Genomic DNA, 15,792 nt, shown 5'->3' on the forward strand with positions numbered 1-15,792 from the left:
TTTTGAACACTAATACTTTTTAGATTTGATCATTTGAAGTACAAATATAGAGTTTGGTAGAAGAAATAAGATATAGTGTTTGATAAATCAGTAGGGTGATTATAATTTACAATAATCGATTGTATGTTTTAAAGTAGCTAGGAGTGAATAATTTGAATGTTTCTGCATAAAGAAAATACAAATATTTAAAGTGTTGTATATCTAATTATACTGATTTGATCTTTAAAAATTATATAAATATATTAAATTATTACATGTACCCTGAAAATATCTACATCTATTATGTATCAGTAAAAAAATCATTTTGAAAAATCATTAGGGGAAACAAGACTAAAAAAGATAGCTATACACAATGAGTACACTTTAGACTCTATTGTGACTCTTTTTGGAATTATTAATCATTTCCCAAAAATGTATTGCCTCATTTCTGAAGATTATCTTTTTTTTTATACTTTAGGACACAGCAGGCCAGGAAAGATACAGGACTATCACCACAGCTTATTATCGTGGAGCCATGGGCTTTATTTTAATGTATGACATTACAAATGAAGAATCCTTCAATGCAGTACAAGATTGGTAAGTTAGAGCAAATACTCTTATTGCTGATAATAATGGTTCTCCAGTCAACTCCTTCTTTCTCCCCAAAGCAGTGACCATACCGCAATGTAATGTATGTGTTTACATTATACTACAATCCCACTTGTGCTTCATTTAAAAACAAATGCTGTTTATGCACAGAAGCATTATTTAGGGATTGATAATAAGTCATTCTGATGATTTTTCTGCAGTTTGTTCATTTCCAGTGCTTTGCATTTTGTCATCATTGCTTCCGTGGAAACTAGTGCATTGCTTTTGATTTTTTAAAATATAAATAATGAATAGTTTGGAAGTTTACTGATCTAAAATAGGGATCGAGAAACTATGGCTCATGGGCCAAATCTGGCCCACTGCTTGTTTAGTAAATCAACTTTTATTGGAATAAAAGTTGATTGTTGTCTTTGACTGCCTTAACACCACCACAGCAGAGTTAAGTAGTTGCAACAGAAACCATATTGCTGGTAATGCCTAAAATATTTCCGATCTGGCCATTTATGAAAGAAGTTTATGGACCCCTCATCCAAAAGATTTGTTAAACAAGTTATTCAAATTGAAAAATTTTGAAGGACTGAGATAAAGGATAAGATAAAACCAAAACCATTTCTGACTCATAGCTGCATCAAACTATCTGAAAATACTTCTGACCCTGATGAGTGTTTACAGTGAGGGTTTATTCCTATGGCTACAGTATCCTGCATTCTGTCCTACCAGCACCTTGAGAGGAGACACTGAAAAGCCAAGGAGAAGGGTTATGAGCTCAAGCACAGGGCTAAAGAGGGCAGTTTGTCTGTGGAAAGAGCAAGAATCTATGTAGGGCTTTGTGTGACATTAGGAGGGAAATGGAGCTCCCAAAATGGAGCTCCCACTGGTGATGACTAGGACTGACTGAAGAAATACCACACTATAACTGTAAATATAATCACAGACTATCTTATGTAAGGAAAACTTTGACAATACGTAGGCAAAAAATTCTTTTTTTGTTTGTTTTCTATGATAATATTATCCAAAATGTTTTTTACATATATATATATCAGTTCAATGAGGGTCAGATGCTATTAAAAATATTTCCATTTGCTTTTTTTTTTTTCTATTTTAATTGTTCATCTAGGAAGACTTCTTATTTACACACACACACACACACACACAGTTACAATGCAAGAAATAATACTATTGGCGATAGCAATTCAAAAGAGAAATACAGGGTTATAAATTAAAAAGACAAGTTTAAGATGTATATGAAAAAATAATTATCTTTCACTGAGGAATACAGAAGAAAGCTTAAATAACTATTGTTTTTATATTATTTTTAAGAAAGCTTAAATAACTATTCTTTTTAGTAAACTGAACATTGTAAAAATGCCAGTTTTTCTCAAATTAATTTATAAACTCAAGGCAATCTCAATTAAATACAGCAGATTTTGTACAAAATGATATGAAATAGAAAATCCAGAGATAAGCACAAATCTATATGAGGATATAGTTTATGATAAAAGTAGCATTCAAGTTAGTGACAAAAACGTTGGTTCAATTAAGAGTGTTATGACATCTAGTTAATTGTCACATATAGCATGAAACACATATTGCTATATAATATGGTAATTTTAACCTTGACTACTTTCTGTCTGAAAATGTTGAGATCCAGGAGTCCCAGGTCAGAAGTGCTCTTTTAAGTTTTCCAAAAGAACAAGATCTTAAAAACATGGAAGACCTCTGCCCAAAAGTCCTGCCTCATCAATGCCTGCTGAATTAATTAAAACTTCCTCAGCCTGACTTTCAGACATACATATTGGTGCCACTATATCTTCATGGCTTCATCTCTTACTATTCTAGAAGCAAACAAAACCATTCATTGTTCCTGGAGCCCAGCTTAAACTTTCCAACATTTGTGCTTCTTTTCTTCTATCCTTTTATTCTCTGCTTTGCATGTCTCTTTCCTCAATCTGCTACTCCATCTGCCCCAAGGCATATAGATTTGTCAAAAACCAACAAAAGCCCCTTCTAGAAACAAACCCTTTTTTCATCCAAAATTATATGATCACTTGACTTATTAGGGTTTTTAAATTCATTCAACAAGCACTCATTGAGCACCTAACTCTTTGACAGCCAATCTGTCAGACATAGCATTTAGTACCTATGCCAGCATTTACTATCTCAGTTAATAGATCCACCATCACCCAGTTATCTGATGTAGAAATATGAGCACTGTCTTTTATTTCTTCCTGTTTTACGAATAGAATCTCATTGACCACCAAGTTCAATCATTTTGACTTTCTAAATGCCTCTCCAATCTATTGCTCTTTTTCTTCCTATTGCCAATGTCTTAATCCAAACCATTCATTTAGGAGTCTTTTATCTTGTCTCCTTATCTCAGGTTCCACCCTCTCCAGGTCATCCATCTGATTACCATCAGAGCTACATAAGTGAACCTTAGTACATCTCAGGCATTAAAAATAAAACTTCCAGTAATATCTTATTATGTACAGTAGTGATTCTGAGAGCACATGTTAATCACCTGTAGAGCTTTGACAACATATACAAGCCCAGGCTCCACTCTGGATCTACTAAACCATATCTCCCATGAGATACATGGGCATATGAATTTTTCAAGGCTGCACAAGTGATTCTGAAGCTCATTTCTGGCTAAGACCATTGATTTATAATGAAATCTAAACTCGCTAACATAGTGGACAGTGAAACCTCCAAGTATCTATTTCACTGACATCATCTCCTACCACTCTCTTCCATTTGCTCTATGTTTCATCTAAACAGAAATTTTCTGTTTACCTAAACTCCATCCTTTTACTACCTCTGTTTCTCTGCCTGAAATACTTTCTCTGTTATCTTTAAAAAGTCTATTTACTTTTCAAGGCTATCTCTTTTACAAAGCTTTAAAAGGTATCTCTGCCCCTTTTCCTACCCCCTTCCACCTTTATTCACAGTGGACAATACTAGCCACACCCTCATCTCTGCACCCACACTACCCTAGCACTTTCTGAAGATCACAGAAGACCTAGCAGACTCTGCTATTATTTCATTATGTTTTCATTAATCATTTTCCCCATTATAGAATACAATACAATACAATACAATACAATACAATACAATACAATACAATACAATACAATACAATACAATATATACACTCTTATTTTTTCTCATTTCTTTATCATGGTAAAATATAACGTAAAATTTACTGTCTTAACCATTTTTCCTGTATATAGTTCAGTAGTATTAAATACATTCAACCATCACCACCATCCATCTCCAGAATTCTTATCATCTTGCAAAACTTATATTTAAACGGTAACTCCCCATCACTCTCTCCCTGCACCCCTCAGCAAACACCACCCTGCTTTCTGTCTCTGTGATTTTAACTACTTTAAGTAGCTCTTATAAGTGGAATCATGCAGTATTTGTCTTTTAGTGACTGGCTTATTTTACTTAACATACTGTCCTCAAGTTTCATCCATATTGTAGCATGTCAGAATGTCCTTCCATTTTATAATATTTTATTATATATAATAAAATATACATTATATATCATATATGTTTTATATATAATATACATACACATACACACAATATATGTTATGTAATATACATTGTGTGTATGTACATATATACACACACAAAATATTGTATTTTATATTTATATATTTATATTATATATATACACACACATATGCATATACTATATTAATCCAATATATATTTTGAACGGATGATCTAAAGTAATAAACAGAATTACATCCTGATTTCCCAGCAAAAAATATAGAAATTACTTCAAACTGACCTAGCCAGGAATTAATGGTTCTATTCTTCCTCTCAACAATAGATTTAAGATTGTATGTGTATTGCCACTATGGCACCAATTATATTTAACTTTTTGTTTTTCTTAAGTGTATACTTGTCTTAGGTTCCTACTAGATTAGAAACTATTTGTAGGGAAAGACTATCTTATTTATCTGTATTTCCTGTTTGACAAATAACTAGCACAAAATGGATATTTTAAGAATTATTATTAATTTCAAAAGAAAAAAAAATCAGAAATCTTAAGAAATGTTTAAGGAATAAGAACAGAATTGTATAATAAACGAAAAAAGCCCTTTGGGGAAAACCATTCCAGTGCAGCTACTAAAACTTGCTTTACATGTACAGTATAATTGAATGGTGGTTGTGGGTGAGGAAGCTTGCTGATATTCAGTGATGGCCTTCTACAACAAGAAATAAGGTATTCTGAAAGAAATAAGCAAGAAGAAACACATTCTTTAAATTACTGGTCTCCAAGTGCTGATCTTAAGTGTATTAAAAAATACAGAAAAACATATCTAGCAAAAAGAAAAATTAATTAAAGCTGAACTGCAGCTAAAGTTTCAGCTACTCTTCCCAACAAAATGCACTTTGATTATTCAGAAAGAAATAAAAAGCTTGCTGACTGTGATTTCTCCAGAATCCTAAAACTATCTTACTATATAGGAAGAATTAAAGTTCCCTTTAAAAAAAAAAAAAAAAAAATTATTACACACAAATTCTGGTCTGTTAAGGAGAAGACAAGTGTATTAATCTGTTTTCAAGCTGATAATAAAGACAGTCAAGACTGGGTAATTTATAAAGGAAAGAGGTTTAATTGACTCACAGTTCCACATGGCCGGGGAGGCCTCACAGTCATGGCAGAAGGTGAAGGAAGAGCAAAAACACATCTTACATGGCAGCAGAAAGAGAGCATGTTCAGGGGAACTGCCCTTTATAAAACCATCAGATCTCGTGAGACTTAGTATCACAAGAACAGCATGGGAAAAAACCCGCCCCATCATTCAGTTACCTGCCACCAGGTTCCTCCCATGACACCTGGGAATTATTACAATGCAAGGTGAGATTTGGGTGGAGACACAACCAAACCATATCAGCAAGCATGGAGATTTAGGGAGAGTAGCAAGCAGCAAGCTAACAGATTATTTTGAGGAAATGGAAGCTATCTCTTTTTTGAAAACACATTAGACTGTGCTTTGAATTTTCCAGTGGAATTTTATTTAAGGAGTTAAATTACCCTCTTTGGCCAAATTCCCCAGTTCTGTAAAATTAATACAAAATTAAGCTGACTGTGAGCCTATTTAGAATTTATTTAGAATCTATAAATTTTCAAAATAAATAAAAAAATAATAATAATAAAATAAAAAAATAATAAAAAAATAAAAATTAAAAAAAAAGAATCTATAAATTTTCAAAAAGAATGTGAGAAACTCAACACAAAAAAATGCATACACTGTGGTTAGTAAAATATGAGTAGAGAGTAACTCTCAAGAATCAGGATGATGGTTGTAGCTGTCATTCTCTTGAAACAGAGAAGAAAAAGCTTTATGTGCTAATAGGTTATTGGGACATATGGTGCCTGGAAGCAAGAGTGAGGAGAAAGGGAGCATCAGGGAAGAGAGAAAACAAACATGGAGGGGGTTGGGATTTGAAAACTGATCTCTACTTGGTAGCAAGTATAACTGACCATTGATCTCACAGGAACACCTTCAGAGGTGCCTTATGAATAATGCATCTCAGGACAGACTATCTGGTAGAAGGAAGGAAGAACTGACCCATTAGCTCTTCTCTTCTATTGGTCCAATGTTCACTTCTGGGACTTTAACTCTTCCACACTTCCCAGTTACACATGTATGGGTGACTCATGGCTCAGTAGCAGCAGGGAAACTTCACTGTGGGAGGCAAGGGGTCTGTGGCCTTGGCCTGAGATGAGCTGCTTTGGGCTGTGCCAGTGTCATAACACAGGTGATAGTCCAGAAGAGCCCTTGCAGAAGTGGTTAGCAGAAGGAATGAACAAGTGGCCAAGAGCCCTTGAGACAGGTGAGTCTGGGAAGATCTGAGGGGCTGCATAAAAGGTGTCTTATAGAGAATTTCAAAGCTTATGAAAATCCAAAGGATCAAAACGGTTATTGTGCTTGAAATACAATTTGGTTATGAGATTGCTGTAAACCAAGGTAATAACCAAGACCAAAAAATATTTTTTATATATTTTATTTATTAAACATGATCTATTATATAGCTTTCATTATAGGAAAGGAGAAAAAAAACATATCAATCTTACAGGGCAATAAGAAACTTCAAAAAAGTTTTTGTTGAATTTGGATGGAAATGCTTTTTATTTGGGGCACTTTGGGTTTATGTTAACAATAGCTTTTATAACTAGTACTAAAAAGGCTGTGAGACTTGTTTTTTAATATCTTGAAGAAGACAGAATATTCGAGCACCTTCAGTGAAGGCCTCTGTGAGTGGCTGGGCAAATATAATCCAAGCACGTAGAGTTCTTGTGGTCTCAAATGATCCAAGAACTGAATGGTAACCACTCAAGGGTATGAATGGATTACATGCTACCTAGACTATCTTCTCTAAATGTCGCTTTTCTACTTTATGCCTTTGATAGGAGCTGGATAGGCAGTTTGATATGTAAAATTATGCTCCCTGAGGAAGACCTCAGGTGCTTATATTCCATCCAATATTTTGGAAACCGGATGCTGACCTTATATTAATATATTTGCTCAATTCTTTCTAGTTTCTGAACTTCTTTCAGTCCCTTGAACTTCTCATACCTCTGCGTCTCTCTTCCCCTGGGCTCTGCCTTTCATAACAAACCATATTCCTCCAACCTTCACCCAGATCAAGCTAATTTATTCTCATCATTCAGATTTTAGCTAGATTCTCATTTCTTCTGAGAAGCTTTTCTTAATCCCGGAGTAGTTTAGTTGCTTATGTAGTGAGCTCTAGAGACAATACTACCCAGTATATCTTACAATGTCTTAAACTGCTTATTTGGTTATCTTTTTTCCTGCTGGATTCCAACTTCCTCAAAGATAAAGAGTCTGTTTATCTTCCCCACTTTTACATCCCAGTGCCTACTCTAGTGCCTGGCACTTAGTGGCTGCTCAATATTCATGGAATGAGTGAGTAAAATTACATAGAAAACAGACCTAGTGAGGTTATCTTAATTAATTGGAGTGTGTTATAAAAATCACAAGGATGTTAGATGGCTATAAACAATCATACTGGAAGCTGCGATGATGCTTATGATGTGCTTCAGACTTGTCCATGTAAAAATATGTGTCATCATGGTCCTTAACTAGGCTAATTTGCCAGGTATCTATTTGCTTAAATCTGCAGTTTTGTTGTGGAAAGTCGGGGACCCTGAACGGAGGGACTGGCTGAAGCCATGGCAGAAGAACATAAATTGTGAAGATTTCATGGACATTTATTAGTTCTCCAAATTAATACTTTTATAATTTCTGACGCCTGTCTTTACTGCAGTCTCTGAATGTAAATTGCAAAGATTTCATGGACACTTATCACCTCCCCAGTCAATACCCTTGTGATTTCCTATGCCTGTCTTTAATCTCTTAATCCCATCATCTTTTAAGCCAAGGAGGATATATGTCGCCTCAGGACCCTGTGATGATTGTGTTAACTGCACAAATTGTTTGTAGAGCATGTGTGTTTGAACAATATGAAATCTGGGCACCTTGAAGAAAGAATAGGATTAACAGCAATGTTCAGGGAACAAGGGAGATAAAAAAAACTTTCAACTCTCACTGCCGTTGAACTGGGCAGAACAGAGCCATATTTCTCTTCTTTCAAAAACAAATAGGAATATTGCTTTTTCTCAACAAGGAACATCCCTGAGAAAGAGAATGCGTCCCTGAGGGGAGGCCTCTAAAATGGCCGCTTTAGGGACAGCTGTCTTTTACAGTTGTAGACAAAAGGATGAAATAAGCCCCGGTCTCACGTAGCACTCCCAGGGTTATTAGGATGAAGAAATTCCCACCTAATAAATTTTGGTCAGACCGGTTGTCTGCTCTCAAACCCTGTCTCCTGATAAGATGTTATCAATGACAATGCATACCTAAAACTTCATTAGCAATTTTAATTTCGCCCCGTCCTGTGGTCCTGTGGTCCTGTGATCTCGCCCTGCCTCCATTTGCTTTGTGATATTTTATTACCTTGTGAAACATGTGATCTCTGTGACCCACACCCTATTCATACACTCCCTCCCCTTTTGAAAATCGCTAATAAAATTTTGCTGGTTTTATGGCTCAGGGAACATCACGGAACCCACCGACACGTGATGTCTACCCTGGACACCCAGCTTTAAAATTTCTCTTTTGCACTCTTTCCCTTTATTTCTCAGACCAGCTGACAATTAGGGAAATAGAAAAGAACCCATGTTGAATATCGAAGGTGGGGTTCCCCCAACATCTGGTGCCCATGTGGTTTTTCTTTTTTTCTAAGTGCATGTGGGAACCTGATTCCCTTTGGTAGGTGTGGAGAAACATCATCGGTTCAGTCCACAGAAACGCGTGTTCGACTCCCTGATGACTGGTGAGTAGTCTGTGTATGGTCCGGGTTAACTGTGGGTCACACAGAGTCTGAAAATTATACTTATCTCTTCTATATGAGACTCTGGTTGAAACAGGGAATGATTCGAGTACCCATGGAAAATATGGTCACTCTATTCAGGGCAGTGGTAAAATTCTTTCCTTGGTTTCCTGAAAAAGGAACCTTAAATGTAGACCTGTTAAAACAGGGAATGGTCCAAGTAACCATGGAAAATATGGTCACTCTATTCAGGGCGGTGGAAAAGTACTGCCTTGGGTTTCCTGAAAAAGGAACCTTATATGTAAAAGTATTGGATCGTGTTGGTACAGCATTCTGGAAACTGGTCTCAACAGGGAATTTTGTTCTTGTCACTGTTTAGGATGATTGGGCCTTGGTACTTGCCATCCTAATACCTCCTCAATCTTCCTCTCCCACACAGCCCTCATTATCTGATCAGCCTCTCCCTTCAGCTACTCCTCCCCCACCTTACGATGCTAAAAATTCAGTGTCTAACTCTGGTGACTTTGGCTTAACGTTACCCCCTACTTATCTTCTTTTCACGAAGAACTGGTACTTGAAGCTCCTGGCCCGACTCACACAGCCCGGGACCATATATATGCTAATTCTTCCATCTTCAAACCTTTGCAGCATTTGCCTCTGGGCATCACCTAATGGCTCCAGAACCAAACTACAACTTACCTATAATTATTCAGGCCCTCCCCCATCCACTTCAGCCCCTCACCCTCCTGTCATTTGGTTCTTCAGCCAGTCACTTTGCCATCCACTCGGCCTGCTTCTTTGTATCCTTCTTCACACATGAACGCCAGTAATCACCAGTATACTTGTGCTCCTTCTGCTCCCCCAATACCCCTTTCTCACACTCTCATTCCGGTCCGACCCCCTCACCCTCAGTTTCCCTTATCTACGCATGCTTTTCCTGTCACTTCTATGCCGACTCCATCTCAGATGCCTACTCTTGAAACTTCAATGCAACGCTTATTATGCCAAACCAAATAAACACGTGGATTAGATGCGTGGATGTATCCAGATACGCTAGACCCACCTAACTTCTAAGGGGTACAAATGCATCATTATGTATCTGTTAATCTTACCTTTTTAAAAGAATTTAAGGATGCTTGCACTCAGTATGGTCCTACTTCTCCTTATGTTAAAATGGTATTACAAACTTTTGGTATGGAGGTCACTTTACTTCCTTTAGACTGGGACCTTTTGGCAAAAACTGTTCTGACCCCATCTCGGCATTTATAGTTTCGTACTTGGTGGTCAGAAGAGGCTCATTTGCAGGCTCAACTAAATCGGATTAATGGCATTCTAGTTACTCAGGCCCAACTCACAGGCTCTGATAGTTTCTCTGATACTTATGCCCAATTAAACTTTGATTCTCTTACCACAGAACAAGTAACAAAGGTGTGTATGAGAGCTTGGGATAAATTATGCGCTCTGGGCCAAGCTCCTGTTTCTTTTACCATGGTTAAACAAGGTCACTCTGAATTATACCCTGATTTTTTAGCTAAATTACAAGATGCTGTTGAAAAATCTGTCTCTGATGAGCGTGCTCAAGGTATTCTCCTTCGTATGTTAGCTTTTGAAAATGTGAACCATGAGTGTAAAATGGCCATGTGTTCTGTCCAATGACAAAATTTACCTGATCACGAGGTGTTGCCTTCATATATTAAAGCTTGTGAAGGCGTTGGATCAGACACCCACAAAGCTATTCTGTGGGCATGAGCCATGAAGGACACCAACCAAACTAGTCCCACTAATTCTTTTCTTAGAGCCTACTATAATTGCGGCCAACTTGGTCATAATCGAAAAAATTGCACTGTTAAAAACTTAAAAGCAGCCAAGCCGGCTCAACAAACATGGCCAAATGCTGCTGCTACTGTTTGCCCACGTTGTTGCAAAAGTAAACTTTGGGCAAGTAATTGCTGCTCTAAGTATGATATAGATGGAAACCCCCTGCCACACACCAGGGAAATGGGGAGCGGGGCCAGTCCCAGGCCCCGACATCAAATGGGACACTTCAGACTTAGACCAACATTGCGTTTCCGCTTCAGGCAGTCCCAACGCAACCCCCAGCACAAACATACTTACCTACAGCCAACCCAAATGGGTCCCAGCCTTTCCTTCTGTCTCAGTACAATGCTTGTCCACCTCCACTGTAGGGGGAGGGGTGATTGATCTCTGTAGTACTATTACTCTGTAGTACTAGTACATGTAGTACTCAGTACAAAGCATGAAGGGATTACTAAACCCCTCCCAGTTACTATAAAAGAAAACAGGGCAGGTTTAGGTTATCATTTTTAGTGGCGGCCGCTGCCACGCCTCCTGATCCTATGCCTTTACAATGGAAATCTGACACACCCGTTTGGATTCCACAGTGGCTGCTCTCTAAAGAAAAACTGGAGGCTTTAACTCACTTGGTTTCTGAACAGTTACAACTTAGAAATGTGGAACCTTCTCTTTCCCCCTGGAATTCTCCTGTGTTTCTAGTAAAAAAGAAATCAGGCAAGTGGTGGATGGTAACCAATTTAAGGGCCATTAATGCTGTAATTAAACCTATAGGGGCCATTTAACCCGGCATGCCTGCCTCTGCTTTAATACCTAAGAATTGGCCTTTCATAGTTATTGACCTTAAATATTTTTTTTATATTGCGTTACATAAATCGGATTGTGAAAAATTTGCTTTTGCTGTCCCATCTATCAATAATCAGGAGCCTGCAGCTCGTTATCAATGGAAAGGACTTCCTCAGGGAAAGCTGAATAGCCCGACAATCTGCCAGCTTTATGTTGGGCAAGTGCTTTCACCAGTTCGAGCCCAATTTCCCCAGGCCTGTATTCTTCATTATGTTGATGCTACTTTAATTGCTGCCCCCACTGATAAAGAATTAATTGACTGTTATCAAATTTTGAGCCACAGTTTTACAGAGACTGGATTACACATCGCTCAGGATACAATTCAACAGGCACTCCCGTTCAATATTTAGGAATAGTGGTCGATAAACAACGTATTCAACCTCAAAAAGTTCAAATTAGGAGAGATTCTTTGAAAACTTTAAATGACTTCCAAAAACTTTGGGGTAACATTAATTATTTAAGACCTACTTTAGGTATTCCGACCTATGCACTGTCTAACTTGTTTTCTACTCTGTGGGGAGATTCTGATCTCTGCAGTCCCAGGACTTTGACCCCTGAGGCTTTATTAGAACTGGAATTCAGAGAGGAAAGAATCCAGACCGCCCAGTTACCTAGAGTACAGCCGTTTCAGACTTTTCAGCTTCTGGTTTTCGCTTCATTACACTCCCCTACTGGACCAATAGTTCAACATAATGATTTAGTGGAGTTGTTTTCTTCCTCATTCTGTGTCAAAAACTTTGTCTGTTTATCGGGACCAAATAGCCATGTTAATTGGACAGGCTCAGTGTAGAATACTTCAAATTTCTGGATTTGATCCGAATTTATTTGTAGTTTCTTTAAATCGGCTCAAAGTTCAAACTGCCTGTCAACATTCCATAGTGTGGCAAATTTGCTTGGCTGATTTCATTGGCATCATTGACAATCATTATCCAAAGAACAAATTGTTTGATTTTATAAAAATGACGTCTTGGGTGGTCCCTCAATTAACCAAAGATCAGCCCATCCCTGAGGCTGTTACAGTGTTCACTGATGCTGGTTATGTAGGTCCTACAGACAAGCTTATTTCTACCTCTTATACTTCTGCTCAAAAGGCAGAGTTAATTGCTGTGATTACTGCCTTACAGGATTTCCTCAAACCTTTAAATGTTGTCTCTGATTCTGCTTATGTTGTACATGCCACTAAAAATCTAGAAACTGCTACTAGCAAACATATTGATAATTCTGAATTGCCTTCATTATTTTCAAGGTTACAACAGGCGGTTCGCCAGCGTAGACACCCTTTCTATATTACACATATTAGATCTCATACCACTTTACCAGGACCCATGTCTGCCGGTAACCATAAAGTCGATTGTTTGGTCTCTTACAACCCAAGAAGCTCAGGAGTTCCATAATCCCACTCATGTCAATGCTGCTGGATTAAAAGATAAATTTGCCCTTACCTGGAAACAGGCTAAGCTTATTATTCACAGCTGCCCTCAGTGTCAGGTCTTTGTACTTCCAAATCAGGAAGTACAAAGCGTTAATCCCAGAGGCCTAGCTCCTAATGCTTTATGGCAAATGGATGTGACTCATGTTAGCTCCTTTGGCAGACTGTCATATGTACATGTTTCTGTAGATACCTTCTCGGGTTTTGCCTGGGCTACTTGCCAAACAGGGGAAGGCACGGCCCATGTTAAAAAAAAATCTGTATTCTTGCTTTGCAGTTATAGGGCTTCCATATCAAATAAAGACAGACAATGCCCGTGGATATGTTAGTAAGACTTTTGATTTATTATGCAACAGTGGGGAATTTCCCATATTACTGGAATCCTTACAGTCCTCAGGGACAGGCTGTGGTGGAACGGGTCAATTGCACTTTAAAAACCCAATTGTCCAGTCTGAACAATGAAAACATGATTTAACTACCCCCTACTCCCAATTACATTTGGCATTGTTTACTTTAAATTTTTTTAATGTTCCTAAAGATAATGATCTAACTGTAGCCAAATGCCATTATACAGGCAAAAAAATCTCTCCAAACGAAGGCAAGCCAGTGTTATGGAAAAACTCCCAAACCAACACCTGGGAACCTGGCACAATTATAACGTGGGGAAGAGGATATGCTTGTGTTTCACCAGGAGATCATCAATCCCCTGTCTGGGTGCCCACCAGGAGACTCAAGCTTCGGGTAAATACTGACAACGAAAACTACAGGGAAAAGATGTCCGTGTCAGAGACTGCCCTCAGATGTGGTGAGATCTGTGCCAACTCCTCAGAAGCAGGCACCCCAAATCACAATAGGTGTGATTCATTCCTCTCTGATGGCAATGGAGACCCATCTAACTAATCCCACTTCTAATTACCTTTCTTTTTCTCCTTACAAACCTAAAAATCTCACCATTTCTATTAGCCTAAAAATAACATCCCTCTGTTCTCTTCCTCCTTCAGCACTCAATCTCGCTTGCACTAGGTTTTATTTAATGATTCTCCTCCTTATACTTTCTGTCTCGCCAGTTTCCTCTCACATTGATTTAACTGCTGCACAAAATTATTCTTACTGGGCTTATGTGCCTTTTCCTCCACTTATTCAACCTCTCACCTGGATGGATGCTCCTGCAGAAATCTGCACTAACAATAGTGTGTGGATGCCTGGAGCTACAGATGATCATTGCCCTGCTCAACAGGAGAAGAAGGCACTGCATTTAATGTTACCATGGGTTATAAATACCCACCTCTGTGCCTTGGACATGCACCTGGTTGTATCCATCTAGAAACTCAAGTCTGGGCTGCTTATCTTCCAGATAGATCAGCTACAGAGGAACGAGGACATTTGGTCTCTGGCCTCTCCCTTTCTCCTTTAAAACAAATGAAAGGGGGAAAAATGGGAGATACCCCATACTTTCAATACAAACCTGCAGGAAAACCACACCCTAAAAATTTTGAGGGCCCATCTAAAATTTTAATTTGGGAAGATTGTGTTAACTCACAAGCAGTAATATTAAAAAGTGACTCATATGGTTTAGTAATAGACTGGGCACCAAAGGGCTATTTAAAAAACAGTTGCTCCTCTGGCGGAAGGGAATGCCTGGAGGCTACTTATTTTATTTCTTATCGGGAGAAGAGAATCATCGTTCTACTTTGCATAGGAGGTTCAGCTCATTCTTTACCTTAAAGTGGGAAGATAAAGGCATTACCCTCCGCCCCCCGAGGCCTCATGTGATACTCCCCATTCTGAGCCTGGAACACCCCGAATTTTGGAAATTGGCTATTGCCATGTCTGGACTGTGTGTATGGGAAGGGGAAACTATTCTGTCTGTTGTCCCTGCTACAGAGCCTGGCACTTAGTGGCTGCTCAATATTCATGGAATGAGTGAGCAAAACTACATAGAAAATGCAGACCTAGTGAGGTTATCTTAATTAATTGGGGTGTTTTATAAAAATCACAGGGATGTTAGATGGCTATAAACAATCACACTGGAAGCTGCGATGATGCTTACGATGTGCTTCAGACTTGTCCATGTGGTAAAAATGTGTGTCATCATGGTCCTTAACTAGGCTAATTTGCCAGATATCAGTTTGCTTAAATCTGCAGTTTGTTAAGGAGCATAGAGTTGTAGAGGCCAAGGCAGCAGTCTAGTGGCTCCATGGATTTGGGAAAATAAAGGCTACTTCTTTTTTAAAAATGCAGGATTCTGTGTCTGGATCCCCCAGCAGGGTTTGATTTAAGAAATAAATTAATGAATGATTTGTTAGAGAGATAGGTCCTAAATAGGCTTAAGTAAGTGTAGAAATACCAGGTCACCACTGAAAACTTCACTTCCTTCGAAGTGAAAGTATAGAAATACCAGGTCACCGCTGAAACTTCACGTCCTTTCTCAAATGGGTTGTGACCAGAGAGTTTACTGGGTTTCAATTAGAACGTGACCTCCAGTACACGGCCAGGCTCTTTCTAGCACTGTGACTCAGGGTCTGTACCTACTGCAGTGCATTTGAACTTGACTTAAAATCTTCTCCATCCCCGATTTTACTATCTTTCTGTTCTAAGTATGGCATGGCCACAGGCTGCTGTATTTCCTGTAGAAGAATATCATTGGCTTATCTCCCCCTCTCTTATTTATTTACATTCTGCTTTTTATGATACAATGAAGAACTATAAATATAGACGTTTTTTAAGAGCAGGAAATC

The 15,792-nt window shown here is 38.2% G+C and overlaps 1 protein-coding gene across 2 annotated transcripts in view; it reads left to right on the plus strand.

Annotated features, from left to right (window-relative positions):
* Window positions 1–15,792, plus strand: part of RAB3C (RAB3C, member RAS oncogene family) — a 293,717-nt gene that overhangs the window by 145,054 nt on the left and 132,871 nt on the right. For both annotated transcript variants that reach the window (XM_015140007.3, NM_001265995.1), the window contains exon 3: window positions 458–576. In XM_015140007.3, the coding sequence (XP_014995493.1) occupies window positions 458–576 (119 nt within the window). The remainder of the gene's footprint in view (window positions 1–457; window positions 577–15,792) is intronic.

The sequence above is a fragment of the Macaca mulatta genome, chromosome 6, assembly GCF_049350105.2.
Source record: "Macaca mulatta isolate MMU2019108-1 chromosome 6, T2T-MMU8v2.0, whole genome shotgun sequence".
Lineage (NCBI taxonomy): Eukaryota > Metazoa > Chordata > Mammalia > Primates > Cercopithecidae > Macaca > Macaca mulatta.